Source organism: Leucopleurus acutus (genome assembly GCF_964270905.1).
Source record: "Leucopleurus acutus genome assembly, chromosome: 10".
Classification (NCBI taxonomy): Eukaryota; Metazoa; Chordata; class Mammalia; order Artiodactyla; family Delphinidae; genus Leucopleurus; species Leucopleurus acutus.
The window spans coordinates 69,418,039-69,433,715 of NC_139153.1; the positions used below are offsets into that span (position 1 = coordinate 69,418,039).

At 41.7% G+C, this 15,677-nt stretch overlaps 1 protein-coding gene across 1 annotated transcript in view; it reads left to right on the top strand.

The window, feature by feature from the left end:
• Positions 1-352: 352 nt before the first annotated feature.
• DNAH8 (dynein axonemal heavy chain 8) overlaps positions 353-15,677 on the top strand; it is a gene marked incomplete at its 3' end in the record, with an annotated part of 330,699 nt that continues 315,374 nt past the window's right edge. Inside the window, exons 1-4 of the mRNA XM_082847518.1 lie at positions 353-751; positions 5,423-5,917; positions 6,027-6,161; positions 11,365-11,449. Coding sequence (XP_082703644.1) covers positions 5,468-5,917; positions 6,027-6,161; positions 11,365-11,449 — 670 coding nt within the window. The 5' untranslated portion in view covers positions 353-751; positions 5,423-5,467. The remainder of the gene's footprint in view (positions 752-5,422; positions 5,918-6,026; positions 6,162-11,364; positions 11,450-15,677) is intronic.

Here is a 15,677-nt window from a genome sequence, read left to right on the forward strand (position 1 = left end):
TGAAAAGTAGTCCATTTTTTTCCGTCCTTCTACTCTCTATATTACCAGTCATAGGTTTCTGAGCAAACAAATTCAAAAGAAAACATCTAATGTTCTCTAGTGAGACACGAAGTAACTTCAGAAAACGTAAAGGTCATAGAAAACGCTATTTTATATATCAACACATTTCCGTACCAATCCCCTCAAAGCCTACCTTGGAATCCTCCCAAGTCCCCACCCCCTGAAATATTCCATCTCTAGGCAGCTGCTCCTTCCGCGGGGCCCCTAAACAGTGTTTCACTTCTCAGGCTCGTGGGGTGAGTGTCCCGGCCCGCGAGCGCGCGGGAGCCGGCACGGGGTGGGGGAAGCCCGCGTCCCAGCGCCCCGCGCCCCGCAGGGAGCAGAGCCCGGCGGAGCCCGCGCTACGCGCCGGGGAGCGAGCTGGCCTCGGACTCCCAACGGCCGAGCCTCGGTGGCCGCGGAGACCAAGCAGGAGCAGCTCCCGGGGCTGCGCGGCCGCTCGGGGTCGCCAGGCTGAGCTGAGTGGCTGGTGAGTGCGCCTCGGAGACCCGCGCAGAGCCGGATTCCCAGCCCCGCTGAGGTCCGGCCTACTTGCCTCCCTCTGCCCCCCAGCTCCCCGCTAATGCCCCCAAGCTGTCCAGTTCCCACCCGACTACAACCCGCAGCCAGCCCCTGCCCTTGGTGAATCCCAGTCTCTTCGTTGGACGTCTGACAGACTCCACACCCCGCTCCCCCTTTTAAGGATTCAAAAGTAAGACAAACAGAAGGCCTAGCCATTCAGGCTTATCTTCTGCTCCTCGCTCCTCCTCACTCCCCTACACCCCGAAATCTCATCACTAAATTTGCCACTTCTTCTAAGCAATCTAAGCCTTTCCCTGCTTTCTTGCTAGGAGAGTCCCCTCTCCCGTCCTCTCCTGACAGCTCTTCAGACCCAAGTCAAATGTCATCATCTCTGTCGTTTTTTTCCAGAAATTTCTTTCCCTTCTAGTCTCTTTCAGCCCTTTGTTCATTCACCTTTTCTTGACGTTGACCACCCTGTGTGTGTTTAACAGTCTGCCCTCTCCCCCGCTCCGTTTGTGCGTTTTGCTTTGGAGGGGCTTCTCGGTTGTGTATGTCATCACAGCGGCCAAGCACGCAGAGACCCCTTAGTCATCATGAAGGGATAGGGGTGCAGAGATGGGCACAAGAGAAAGGGGTGTGGTTGAAATGGCAACTTGCTCCTGGAAATGACTAGGAATGATTTTGTGGACGTCCAATGAACCTCCAAAATTGAACTTAAAGAGAAGGGGTGGTGGGAATTTAAAATGATTATATTTGGCAGCAAGTTGTCTGGGGAGGACACGGGGAGGAGGAGAAGACGAAAAGGTGTTTATCCTGCATCCCCTCTGTGCTCTTATAGCCAGCAAAGCGTGAATACTTGGAGTAAAGACCCGCCCCTTCGTTGCCGAAGTAATCTTGTTAAATTCTAAAATTCAGAGGGAAATTTAGCTTCTAAATTTTAAGTCCTAAGATACATAGTAGAAAAATATAAACACATATTGTGTGTTATTGTATAAACACATATTATACGAGTAAAACATGCACATGATTATAATTTTTTAAAAACCATAAAGTTATCAAATTGAAAAGTACAGCTCTTCCTCTGCTTCTCTTATCTGGCCTTTTTTGCTTAAGGTAATCATTGTTCATAATTCATTGTGTATCTTTCCTGGAAAGCTTCTAATGCATTTTATTAAATCTAAACTGTTACTGATTATAATTTTATACAATTACATAGATGGAAACTACATATTATATGTAACAGCATAAAAAAAAAGATGTGAGGAAAGGAAAAAAGGTTGCCAGTTAAACCTTCTTAAAAGTGTGCATCTTAGAATAGGTGAAATACCATGTATATGCCTACATACACTTTAAAAAATTTATACAGCTTGATATACAATGCACTGTACTACCTTGGTTTTTTCTCCATGTAACAATATGTGATTGAGACGTTTCTATATCTGTATATATAGCTTTACCTCATTATTTTTATTGCTAATGTTAAATTAAAATTTTATTGAACAGTGTACTACGGTACAATTAATGCATCCTTTATTAAGGAACATTTTGGTTGTTTCCAGGAAGTGTATTTGTTTACTTGCTTCTTTTTGCTGTTGCAAACATGTTGCATATATGCAAACATGTGAATGTGTATATATAGTAAGCTAATTTATATTTACTAAAAATTTTTCCATTTCAACTATGTAATCTATTAAAATTTTTGCTACAGTTTTTAGGAATTCTTCTATATAAAACAGCTGTGTACATTTTCTAAGTTACAGTTAAATAATTGCATCAGTCTTTGGGAGTGGTAAACTGACATTTTATATTTAGAGTTCATTACATGCCAACTATGATTTGACATTTGAAAACAATGTAGGAAAAGCATCTCAAATGATTTCATCAGAGGAAGAATTCTATAGCTTCCTTAAGCAAAATCTCCCCAAAATGGCAGTAGTAATTTATTTATTTTGAGAGTCTGAGGTATATGATTTACTTTAAAAATGTAAACTGTAACAAATTATTTAGAAATTACTTGTTTCTCAGTCATGATAGCAATTAAAACCTTATCATTTTCCGTATTGTCAGTGTGTACAGACTACTGACCATAAAGACTCTTTATGTTCACAAAATAAGAGCTTATCCTGTCCTTAGCGTGAGATATATATGTCAGCACTCAATTCACAGAGCACAAATTGAACTCTTTACATAAAACATATATTCCGAGAGGAGTATTCTAATAAGTTTTAGAAATTAAATGCTGTTTCCCCCACCACCACCCCCTTATATACAGCTTCACATAAATCCCAAGGAAACTGAGGTAAGGAGACACACATAGAGGTGGAAAGTATATGTATATTATATTTAAATATGTTTACCTGAATTGAGGCTATCGACTATGTTTATTATATCACCATGGGAGCAGAGTAACTCACAATGACCTCTTTCAGTGTATTTTATTATAAACTTGGGGAATTCTTGATTAGGAGGGAGAGGATTTCCGGGTTTTTTTCTTCTCTTTACACTGTATTTGTCTTATTTTCAGCTTTCTTTCCTTCTTTTTCCCATTCCTTTTTACTTGCTTTCAATTTTCCTTCTTTAAGCCTATCGATTCAGCCTGACCTTAGTCATAGATTTTGTTTAACCTAACTGATGTTATTCAGGACTACCTTAAGCTTTTTTAGCTTTTAATATCCTTTCATTGCAAGATTACAAAGAGCTAGGTGAACAAGGGGGCAAAGCTAAATAGGGCCGTGATGTGACATGCTCTGAAGTTTAGAAAGATCAATTGGGTGTGCAGTTGGATAAGATCTGTGACTCTGCTGGATCTTAGTTTCATTATCAGTAAAAAGGGAGAGTTAAGCTAGGTGATTTCTGAGGTTTATTTTCTAGTTCTGAAATGATGTGCCATGAATCTTAACTATCTGGAATCTCCAGGGAATTAATTGTGTTGGGTAATAACATTTTCTGAAAATTTAATCTGTGCCAGTACTTAAGAAATAGTTGTCATTTTTAGATGGAAAACTCATTAAGATTTATTGTATACTTCCTTGATTTCTTAAACAAAATGTCATGATTCAACTTGAGTCTTTCCTTGATGGCTTAAATAATAGTGGCTCTATACTGGCTTAAATAACTGTGTGTCTCTAGAAAGAGCATTTATTGCCTATGGAGAAGCTCTCCGGCCCTACTGAGCTCAGTCAGTACATGTGTTTCACCATTTATTGAAATTAAAGTAAATTTTGCTTTCGTTTCAGAAACCAGACAACAATGCCTGTTGATATCCTTTGAGAGAAGGCACGATTCTCTTACGGAGTAAAGTAAATTGTTTGGCAGAATTCAAAAGCATAAATTTGAGCAGAGTGACAGGTAGTTGATAGGACTTCACTAATGTGTATCATCATAATTGTTCTTGAGTTACTATAGATGGCACAACCAACTCCTCTAGGCCAGTTTCAAGTGTAAGAATGTAATGCACACACAACTCCTGGGTATTGTAGATCTTTATTGTGCCCAATAATAACTCAAGAGACATTTAATTAGTTACTATCCAAGCAAATTTTCTCTTGTGTGAAAAAGCTAGACATTAGATTGTGGCCAAGAGTCAAAGACAAAAACCAGGATCTATAAAAGACAGAGGAGAGAGGGATGAGAAAATAAATACTTCAGACAGTTTGAGAACATTGGTCCTTGTTTGACATCTTGGCTGTGGGTAGTTAAACTGGTTAGCTGGCAGCTAAAAGGTCAGTTTGGGTCTTTCTGTTCTTGAATAGGCCAACCTTAGCATATCAAAGAAAACAATTTCAGCTGTTTATGGGTCCTTTGGAAAACCTGGTGAGGGCAGATGTCAGGTGCAGGTTACAGGCTATCTCTGTCTGATGGAGGGCTGCTGGTGTCCCTTTCATACGAAGCACCGTCTTACTTAGGCCAGGTCTGCACCAGTGTCCTCAGAATTTCTCACTAGAAAGCCTCTTTATCTTCTTCTTTTGGACTGTCTGCTTTGGAATTTGTTCTTTTGTTCTTCAGGTATTTACTGTTATACTGGTTTCTGGATCTTAGCCATATCCCAAACTCCTATTTATTTTGATGGAGGCTTGATTACTGTCCTAAATATGATTTTTTTTCTGTAAGTAACATTTTGTCCCATTCCGCTGGTGCCCCCTAATTTTCCTTGTTATGTGCTCATGATAACTTCCACACTCCTTTATAATTGGAGCTTTTCTGATTGGGTAGGTTGGATTTATACTTTATATGATACCGTTGCTTCAGTAAATAGTCACAATCACATTTTAGCATGAATTTTATGTTTGGACTTGGGGTATTCATTTTGGCTTCCAAGAGTATGTTTTATGCTTTTTGGGTGGTCCTGGTTATGCTCATATAGATGAGATGGCTGGACAGTTGAGTGTCTGATTGGTGAATTGTAGAGTAGCAGGGTTCCCCCAAGCAAGGAACATTTCAGTCCATGTAGTTCTTTGCTTGACCTCTTGGATAAGTATCCTGGTGTTGATCACCAGTTGGTCCTGGAGTACAGTCGCTCTCAATCTTTTTTCAGCCCTTTTTCCATACCTGAGGACAGGTGTCCTCCCATCAATTGCAGTGGTTACTTATAGTTTGAAAAAGACCCTAGAGGTGTGTAGGTGTAGGGGTGTGTGTGTGTGTGTGTGTGTGTGTGTGTGCGCGCGCGCACGTGCGCGCGTGCACGCGCTGTCACACTTTAAAAAAAATTGTCTCTCTAGCCCTATAAACTTAGTTTCTTTAGATAATGCAGTATGAGAGAAACAGATAATTTTGCTACCTGTCTAGCTTCAATGGGAGGGATAAATTAATACATCATACTCAATTTATTGAACAATTTAAAAAAAAATTTTTATAATCCTAGGTTTTGAAGTTTTAAGGTGCTCTGCAGGTGGAAGGAGTGGATAACATGAGCGCTGAAGAAGGTGACCCACCCCCTCCGGAAGAAGAAGCCCCGTCCTCTTCGGGAGAGGCAGCACCTCCTAGCTCAGAAGATGTTGCCCCTCCGGATCCAGGAGATGAGGCTCCCCCGCCTCCGGAAGAAGAGGCTCCTCCTCCTTCCAGTGAAGAGGCCCCTCCCCTCCCAGTAGAGGCATCTGCAGAAGATACTGTCTCTCTTTCCGAAAAAGGTCCTACTTCCTCTTTAAGTGATTATGTGAATCACATTCCTTCTGATGAAAGGATAGTTATGCCAGATGAAGATGACCCAGATCTGAGAAGGGTTCGACCTAGGCCTGCGCCACGATTGGTTCAACCAGTGCCTTCTGAGGTGCTCTCTCAGTCTTCCCGCAGATCATCCAAATATCTCCGAAGTATGAGTGGCGTTACAAATCTACAGGAAACATTAAAAGAGAGACAGGTTTTGCTTATAATACCATTTTTATTAAGTGTCGCTTTTATCTGAAATGAAATATTTTGGTGATTTTTCTTCATAATTACAATTTTTACACATGGTTTTCATTCTTTAGGCAAGATTCAGAGATGCAAGGGAAAACCGAAAAATGAAAATTGACCCTTCATACAAATATATATTTGAAATTCTATCAGCAAATCTTGGCCTGGACATAACAACTGTTGAAGAATTAATTTTGGATTGTCCATCTGTAAGTTTAAGTCTTATTATTTTTTAATTACTCTTTGAGAAGTGATTGGTTGAAGAAACTTGAATCGTTGTGAACAACAAAACATTTAGAAAGAGAAGGTTGGGATTTAACTGAATAGAGAAGAAGCTTTATTTTACATAGTTATAGCCAGTTGGATGATATTTCTAGTTTGGCCTACTATTGTGGAGGAAGGGAAAAAAAGAGTTGGCAACTAGAATTGAGCTAAGATTCTAACTCAAAATGGCTTCAGAAGTTAGAGGGATAGTCAAGCACAGGTAGAGTGATATTTTAAAAGTACGGGTTATATAAACTACGCGTGCAAATCATTTGGATAGAAAAACAAATAGAGAAAATATTTCTATTCTGCAGAAATAGAGCTAGGGAACAGTGACTACTGCATGAATATAGTCGAAAACAACGAGGTGATTATCGTGCGTCTCTGCGTGCCAGGGAGAGCCCTGGATTATGCCTACTTTTCTAGCATAATTATTAACAGTTCCTCCTTTCACTCCTAAAAGGGTCCCAGATTTGGATGATGAATTTATATGGTCACCTTAATTATAGTAATATATGATAAACTGTGACTTTGATAGCAGCTCCTGGAAGCACTGTCATAGCTTCCTTATAGCTCAGGTTCTAAATTTTCAACAAAATTACTCTTAGCTGCTTGAGTTTTTGTCAAGTCTAGGAGTGACCTGGGCTGGAGCTTCTACAAGACCCGTGAGCGGGTACATGCTGGTGGTGAGCTGATTGTCCCACTGAATGCAAGGGTGAGAGAGTTGCAATGGGGGCGGCATTGTGGTGAGGTTGCCATTATCAGGGTCCATACTCCCTGTTCTTGCCCAGTGAACTTGGGCAAAACTCTTTAGCTTGCTCTAGGAGCGAAGAGTCTGTGGAATGTTTCCTTAAAGAGCCTCTCCCTTGCTCGATGCAGTATGTTACCAAGTTCTGGAAGTTGTCTGCCCTTCATTTCTTCCAGGACCCTTATAAAGCTTTAGAACTGGCAGGCCCCTGACAGTTGAATGGGATTGATCATTTTCTTGTTCCCTTAGTGTGTTACAGTGACATGGGCATGTGATTGATGCAGAGAGATCAATAGCTCTGAGCTATTTTAATGGCAAAGGATAGACAACCTTGGAGATGTGTACATAAAACAAGAGGTGCCACAGCAAGCGACTGGAAGTAGGATGGTTTCCCGGGTCACCAGAGTTCCCTGTGGGAGTGTGCGTGTGGCTAAGGAGGGCTTCACGGGCATGCGGGCTGTTAGTTGAGTAGGCCCTTGTGCTGAAGGGCCCTACCCTTGGATAAATGATCTCCTGTTGCCATCTTAAAATTATTAATAATTTCTAAACAAGTGGTTCTGAATTTTCAGTTTTCACTGGGCCTCACGAATTCTGTAACCTGCCCGGGCTATGGATGGTACCACCCAATGGCAGCAGGATTCTCTTTGCCACTCTCAATTGTTTTTGTTTGTTTGTATTGTTTTTTCATTTGTTTTCATCTCTCCTGACCTCCCTTCTCTATTTTGGCTCCTCTGGTGACTCTGATTATGTGTCTGCCTATTCTCTAGGTAGAAGAAAGTGATGCAAAACAACCTTGCACACATCACTGAGCAGATGACCAAGAGAGGAAGGGAAGGCCAATTTCTAAAAAATGTGATTCTCAGTAGGCCCAGGCAGGCTTCAAGCCTGTCCCAAGGACCATTCCTGTGCTTGGTTAGGGAAGAAACTATATAGGTAATCAACATTGTTGCACCTGAAAATTTCAAGGCCACATATTTGGCTAACTTCACAATTGGAATCCCACTAGCTCTGCAAAAGATTTAGGCATAGACGTGGGGACTGGGCAGTGCCTTCAGAGGAAGACTGCTGCCAGGACTAAGTTGGGGAGATGAGTATCTACAGAGGTGATATTATCACCCTTAAGTATTTGCCACCTGGTTTTCTGGGCTGGCATTCTCTACTTGGAGGAAGTCTCTCTCACTGGCTAACATGCTGCCCAGGAAGTGGGAATGCCCAATGCTTGCAAACCCTTCCATTTGTCATTCCTGGGGCGTGTCTTGGACTTTGGGTCTTTGTGGTTAGCTTCTTCCTTTAAGGCTCTCATAGACCAGGCCAGACACTGCTTAGGCTGCAAGGAATGGGAAACCTAGGTTTAAGGGAAGAGTCAAGCCAGGAAAGGTGTTTCCTTAAGAGTTGCTGGTGAATTGCAAAGCCACAGTGGAGGGAAGATAGTAAGTACATCTAGGATGGAAACCAATGTCAAAATCTGGGAGAGATTAGAGTGCTCATTTGATTACATGGACAGAGCAAGAACATGTAGTAAATTGGCATCGCGATTAGTGGATGGGTGAGTAAGAAGTTGGAGCAAGAGGTGGTATGTTTTGTTGTGGCTGTTTAGGTAACTGGGTGTATGGAAAAGTTTTTCTTTTATGTGAGGCCTGTTGCGCAATCCAGAGTGAAACCAGTTCATTAAAGGCTCCGCAAAAGGGTAGACAGCAGCAGAGGTGGTGGTTATTTTGTTTGCCTTCAGATCCATTCCCGACTGTGCTCCACCCTGCTCTGTGGCCTGGAAGGCTGACCTCTCTGGAATCTACCACATGGACTCCCTTATCCTCTGGTTTCCACGTGGCTCGGCTTCTGGGAGCCACCAGCAGGAGATTGGAGGGCAGAAGAGAAAGAAGCCTGATCCCTCCCCACTTGGCCACGTTTCTGCCAGTGTCCTCCCGAACAGTCCCTTTCCCCCAGCTCCAGCTCTCAGCCTGCTTCCCGCTACCCCATTCCCCCCAACGCCCTCCCTTCCAGGCCTCGAGGTGGTACTGGTTTTCCTCTGTTGCTAGTCCTGTGTTGCTGCTAGTGCCACAGCTTCCCTTACCCTGTTCTGGCCTCTAGAAGTAGCCTCTTTAGGTTTCTTCAGAGCCTCTTTGTTACGACTCCTTTGCTTGCCAGGACCCTAACCAATACAGAGGTTTCTGCCGCATTGGCATTCAAGCTTTTGCTACTTCGTGTGTTCCTGCTACTTTCATTCAGCGCTGCTCATGATAGTCACAGACATTACTTTCCTGGCTTACATGATAGTGTTTTCCAAAGACAAGACAGCAGCAGCACAGTTCTGTGGAAAGAGAGCAGATCTGGAGTTCCAGGTTCTGCACTTGTGGGTATGTGTCTTTGGGTCCTTCACTCAAATTCTTTTTATTTTTATTTATTTTTAATTTATTATTATTATTATTATTTTGGCTGGGCTGCACAGCACATGGGATCTTAGTTCCCTGACCAGGGATCAAACCTGTGCCCCCTCCCTGCAATGGAAGCGCAGAGTCTTAACCACTGGACCACCAGGGAAGTCCTCAAATTCTTTTTATTTATTTATTTATTTATGGCTGTGTTGGGTCTTCGTTGCTGCGTGGGCTTTCTCTAGTTGCAGCGAGTGGGGGTTACTCTTCGTTGTGGTGCGCGGGCTTCTCATTGCAGTGGCTTCTCTTCTTGCAGATCACAGGCTCTCGGCACGCGGGCTTCCGTAGTTGTGGCACGTGGGCTCAGTGGTTGTGGCTCACAGGCTCTAGAGCACAGGCTCAGTAGTTGTGGCGTACGGGCTTAGTTGCTCCACGGCATGTGGGGGTCTTCCTGGACCAGGGCTCGAAACCGTGTCCCCTGCATTGAGAAGCAGATTCTTAACCATTGCACCACCAGGGAAGTCCCCTCAAATTCTTTTTAGCTTTAATTTTCTTTTCTGCAAGAGGGGCATAATAATGCCACCTTACCTAGTGCAACGTTGTGGTGAAACTCAGATGAAGCATTTGTAAAGTATTACGTATTATAAGTGAATTTTTAACCGCAGTCATGATTTCGGCCCACGACGGTTTTCACTCTGCTGGCCTCAAGAGTACAACATATCTAAAAGACAAGAATTCATTACGTTTGATATTGAATTTTTTTTTTAATCACAGTCATGCGGTCTACTTTTGAGAGTTTGGATGCATTCAAAGCTGATGGGTCATAGAAGTCACATACAGCATGAAAGTGTGGAACTGGGCAAGAATAGCTATGCTGACAGCTTCTGTATCTTTTAGATGGTAATTATGCAAGAGAGCCAAATTTACGTGTGAGATGGAAGAGTAGAAAATGAAGGGCTAGAATTTTGCTCATCTCCATGGCTCCATTTCATCTCCCAGGGTGGTGGTTCCCAAACGTGGTCCCAGGACCAGCAGCAGCATCACCTGGAACTTTTTAAAAATGCAAATCCTCGGGTCCAGCGTTCTTTATTTTTAAGACGTCCCCTCGTTGCTTCTCTGATGCACACAAAAGTTTGAGAACCATTGTCCAAGGGTGAGAGGCTTTGCCAGACCTGAGATACTTCCTACAGGAATAGGTCAGTAAGTGAAGAGAAACCCACTGCCCAGGAAAGACACTTATGTATGAAATCAGTGGGACTAGGTGAAGGGGGGTCAGTAAACTTTTGTGTTTCCCTAATGATGTGTGAGAGTTTTTGTTTATGTGACCTAGATGTCTACTTACTAAGATAATTATACTGACTCATAAGTAATTAAATTCATGCTCATAAATATGGAAGACATTATATTAATTTGTTTTTATATTAGTTTGGCTACAATATAGGTCAAATTATAATTGCTGAAAATATAATTACTCAAATAATTGGTCAAACAAAACAGTTAGTTAATAAGTTTTACTGTCCCACAAATCAACTTTTAAGAATAGTTTCTCTTGGGAATTCCCTGGTTAGGACTCCGTGCTTTCACTGCCAAGGGCGCAGGTTCAATCCCTGGTCAGGGAACTAAGATCCTGCAAGCCACCCAGTGCAGCCAAAAAAAAAAGAGTAGTTTCTCTTAACTATAATTCTTTACGTTTACCTCCAGTTGGACTCACCTATTTACCCCTATAAGATGCTGTGAGGCAGGGTTAGGTAAGTGGAGGCCCACTTATATATGTAGATAAGTAATGGAGGTTTGGAAATAGAATTCACCCTATATTCCATGATAATTTTGGAGTTAAATTAGTTCGGATTCTAATGCTGCCTCTGATGTACCTGCTTCTGTGTACCTTGAATAAACTCTTTTAGCTTCATTTTCTTTATTTACAAAACTATGAGGACTAAGGTATGTAAAATGCCTAGCACAGGGCTTGGTTCATTTTATTGTAGTTTCTTAGTCATTTTATTGATTATCATTTTCTCTTTTGTTTAACAGCTGGAAGCATTTACTCTTTTTTTTATGAAAGATGGTTGTAAGACATTGAAGTTTTTGTACCAAGAAGGAGATGTTCCTGGTCTTGGTAAGGATGTTTTGCAAGGGTAATGTGCCAGCTATTCATGAATGAATGTTAAAGTGCAGCATATCTTTTCTCGTATACATAGACAATCCTATATTTATAAAGAAAATTTACCAGGAGCTTACAAGATTGCTATAATGATTGAAGAAGAAAGCATCCTTATAGAAGTCATTGACCTATCCTGGGAATACACATTTTCACTAGAATTTAATTGCCTTTTCCTTGAAACAGGTAGAGCTATTTTGTACACGTGTTGTCAGATGACTAGAAATAGTCATGAAACCACCCGAAAGCACAGCAGTCACTCCCTGTGGTCCTGGGTCAGCATCTTGTGTTTGCTGCAGCTGGCAGGGGAATATCTGGCTTTCTCTACTTTTCACGTTATTCCAAAAAGAATTGATACTTTACCAGGTCATTGAACTTTTGTCTTAATAACTAGGTACACAGATCATCCTTTGGTTTTAGACTACTTATCTTATAAATCTTGTGGATTTTACCGTGTCCCCTCTGTTGGTTCTTTCTTGCTTTCCTCCTCTGCTGCCTTTTTTTTTTTTTTTTTTTTTTTTTGCGGTAGGCGGGCCTCTCACTGCTGTGGCCTCTCCCGTTGCGGAGCACAGGCTCCGGACGTGCAGGCTCAGCGGCCATGGCTCACAGGCCCAGCCGCGCCGCAGCATGTGGGATCTTCGCGGACCGGGACACGAACCTGCCTCCCCTGCATCGGCAGGCGGACTCTCAACCACTGCGCCACCAGGGAAGTCCCCTCCTGTGCTGCCTTTAAGCTTAGGCTCCTATCTCATGCCTGCCCCAGTTTTCCAGATTGAAAACCAGTATCTCTGTTACCAGATTTCCTCTCTGAAATCCATACTACTTATTCCTGCCAAGTAAATCTTTCATTGTCCTGTTGTTGGATTGAGTCCAAACTCTTCATTTATTCTACTAAGGCCTGTCATAACCTGGACACACAGTACTTGTTTAGTCTGATCTCCTATTCTGCCAAACATGAACTTGCTGCTCTCTCTAAGCCAGTCTTCATGGTTGTCTGTCCACACCAGTCATTTCTGTGCCCTTTTCTCCACCCTCCTAAGTGTCTCCACCCAGCCAAATCCTACCCCTCCTCCGGATTGCCTCAGGCATTCTCTTTACTTCAGAGCTTTCTCAGAGTGTTCCAAACCACATCCATCACTATCCTCCAAACGCCTGTCTCTTTTAAAGTTTGCATTGTAAAATACACCACTTGATCATGTTCTTCTGTTTTCATCTAATTGTTTAATATATATGTCTTTCTTCACCAACAAAATATGTAGACTCATGATTAGTGACTATGTCTGCTCTATTGATCTTCTGTCTCACAGTTCTTATGCTGGGACATTATTGTAAGGTCCAAATTTTCATAATTCATTAAAAATTAAAACAATAGGGGCTTCCCTGGTGGCGCAGCGGTTGAGAGTCCACCTGCTGATTCAGGGGACACGGGTTTGTGCCCCAGTCTGGGAAGATCCCACATGCCGCGGAGCGGCTGGGCCCGTGGGCCATGGCCGCTGAGCCTGCGCGTCCGGAGCCTGTGCTCTGCAATGGGAGAGGCCACAACAGCGAGAGGCCCGTGTACCGCAAAAAAAATAAAAATAAAAATAAATAAATAAAACAATAGCTGAAAATATAGAAAGGTGAGAAAATATCTACAATTAGAAGAAAAATTAAAACTACCACCCACATTCCCACTCACTTGGAATAATCAAGTTAACTCCTTCATGAGTATCCTTCTGTAACTTCTTTGGTATATATGTGTGTGTGTGTGTGTGTGTGTGTGTGTGTGTGTGTGTGTGTGTGTGTGTGTGTGTTTATTTCCCTTTCTCTATGTATTTTGATATGTATATGTACAGTATGTATGAGATATGTACATATATATACACAGTATATATACCACTATGTATATAGTTTGATCTTCTGCTAGTTTTATCTTCTGATCACTAATTTAGATGTTTGTAATGACCCAAATTATAAGTATGGCTGCAAGTCTAAGACATATTCACGGTTCATTGACTCCTTGACATCCAGAGTTGCATATATAATATGTAGAGTTGGATCCTATTTTGCAGTATATATATATACTGCTATACATATATATATTTGGGGGGACACATTCAGTCCATAGCGTTTATTGTTATCCTATATTGCCTCAAACCTTCTTTGGAAGAGTATAGTATAAATAATAATAATGAAACTCTCAAGTTTTCAGCCGGAAAAAAAAAAAAAGTATCATTTTCAAACTTATTGGGCCAAAACAAGAATGTAGAGCTAGAGAGAATATTCCTTTTGTGCCAAGATTACAACACCAGACAGACAGAGCTCTCCAGGATGCTTCTGGATGACAAGGTAAGTTTGAGACGGGCTCTCTGTGCCTCCACCTTTCCACAGCCTACGGCATTCTTGCTGCCTTTAACCAGGAAAGTAATCACCTCTTTTATGGCTCACAAGTAGCATCTCACTTATGCCAAATGTGCTGGAGGCTGGGAATGCTTTGTGATTTGCTGACCTTGTACCCACTCTGGTGCTTTGGGTCATTCTTTGTCAAAATTTATGAAAGTACAAGACAGATGAGAAGGGGGACGTGCGTTCTTCAGCTGGAAGAGTGACCAAGTAACTACAAACTGCTGCCCCTCCTGTGATCGTGCTGGTCACTGCAAACTTCAGCAGCCCAATGACTTGTTCCTCCAGACAGCGACTGTGCCTATGCCTTGTTCACCCAGACCACCAGCCCTGTGGGTCCTGAGGAGGCAAAGCTTGATGGGGAGCAGGCGGGTACTGGATGAGAGTGTAAGGGGCCAAGGTAGGACTGCGAAGGAAGCCACTTTCCCCATACTCAGTGCCCTGCTAGATTCTAAGAACCCTCTACCCTAACAATTATCTTTCTAAATAGCCTTGGTCCAAACTTTGGAGCTCAGGGTGGATTTCAAGTCAGTGTCAACAGTGTGAAACTTTCCTTTTCTTCTAGACAGGTTATCCTGTGTATCCTGGTATATGGGTGAGAGTATCCCAGACCAGATGTTGTTTTCTTAAACTGCAGAGCTTATCACACCCTCCATTGACAGTGTGCAGACCCCTGGGCCTGCAGGGAGGAGGAGATCACAGATAGACACTGTTTGACACACTGGTTTAAAGCTCGATCCTGGAGAGGGTCAGAAGTGAGGTGGTGAAGACAAGCTCCACTCTTTACTCGCTGGGTCACACTGGGAAAGTTATTTCACCTCTCCGAGCCTTGGTTTTCTCATCTGTAAAATGGGAACAGTAATGGAACTCACCTCATGGGATTGGGAGGACCGTGGTTATGCTGGGCTCAGGGCAAGTGCCATGTAAACTTTGCCTCACTCCCTAAATATGTCTTGTCCTCCAAGATTATAGTCCAGTCTCAGAAAGAAAAAGGAACTCAGTAGCCATGAGAGTTAGTTCAGCCTTCTCTTAATTATTTTCAAAAACATTGCATTTCCTGTTTGGGGACCATGTCACTCAAGATATGCTTCCTTTTTTTTTTTTTCAATTTAATTGAACTAAGAAAAAACAATTTATAGATGCTTTATAAAAATGTAATCCAACTCTATATATTATTCTATGGTAGCTTTTAAAAATTGATAATATTGTCTTCTCCATGCCGCTGATACATTTCCACAATTAAATTTTAAACAGTTGCATTGTACTTCATTAGGCTGAGACAACTATTAGGTTCAAAATTTATTATTAGAATTTAGGTTGTTCACAACTTTTTTCTCCTTTGAACAATGCCTCAATGAATATCATTGAAGCTAATTCTACGTGGATTAGGAAGACTTTTTAGGAAGAATTCTCAGGAGAACTGCCAGAAGAAAGGGTAAACATACTTTTAATTATTATTTTTGCTATTTCCAAAAATAATATACTTATCAGCTTGGTGAGTATTCCTCTACATGTCTTTCTTATATGCATGTGCTAACACGTAGACACTTAGTATCATTTTAAAAATATGATCATGTAACACGTTTTATTCTTGACTTACTTTTTGGACTTGACAGTATAACCTAGACATTTTTTATGTTATTAAATATAGATTTATCTAATTTAAAAGATGCTGTATAATATTCTTTAGTGTAGCTGCATTTGAATTTTTAGAAGCCAGGAATATGTTCAGCTGTGAGTAATGGAAAACCTAATAGTAGCTTAAACAAATAGGGAGTCTATTTTTCTCTCATAACTGGGCAGG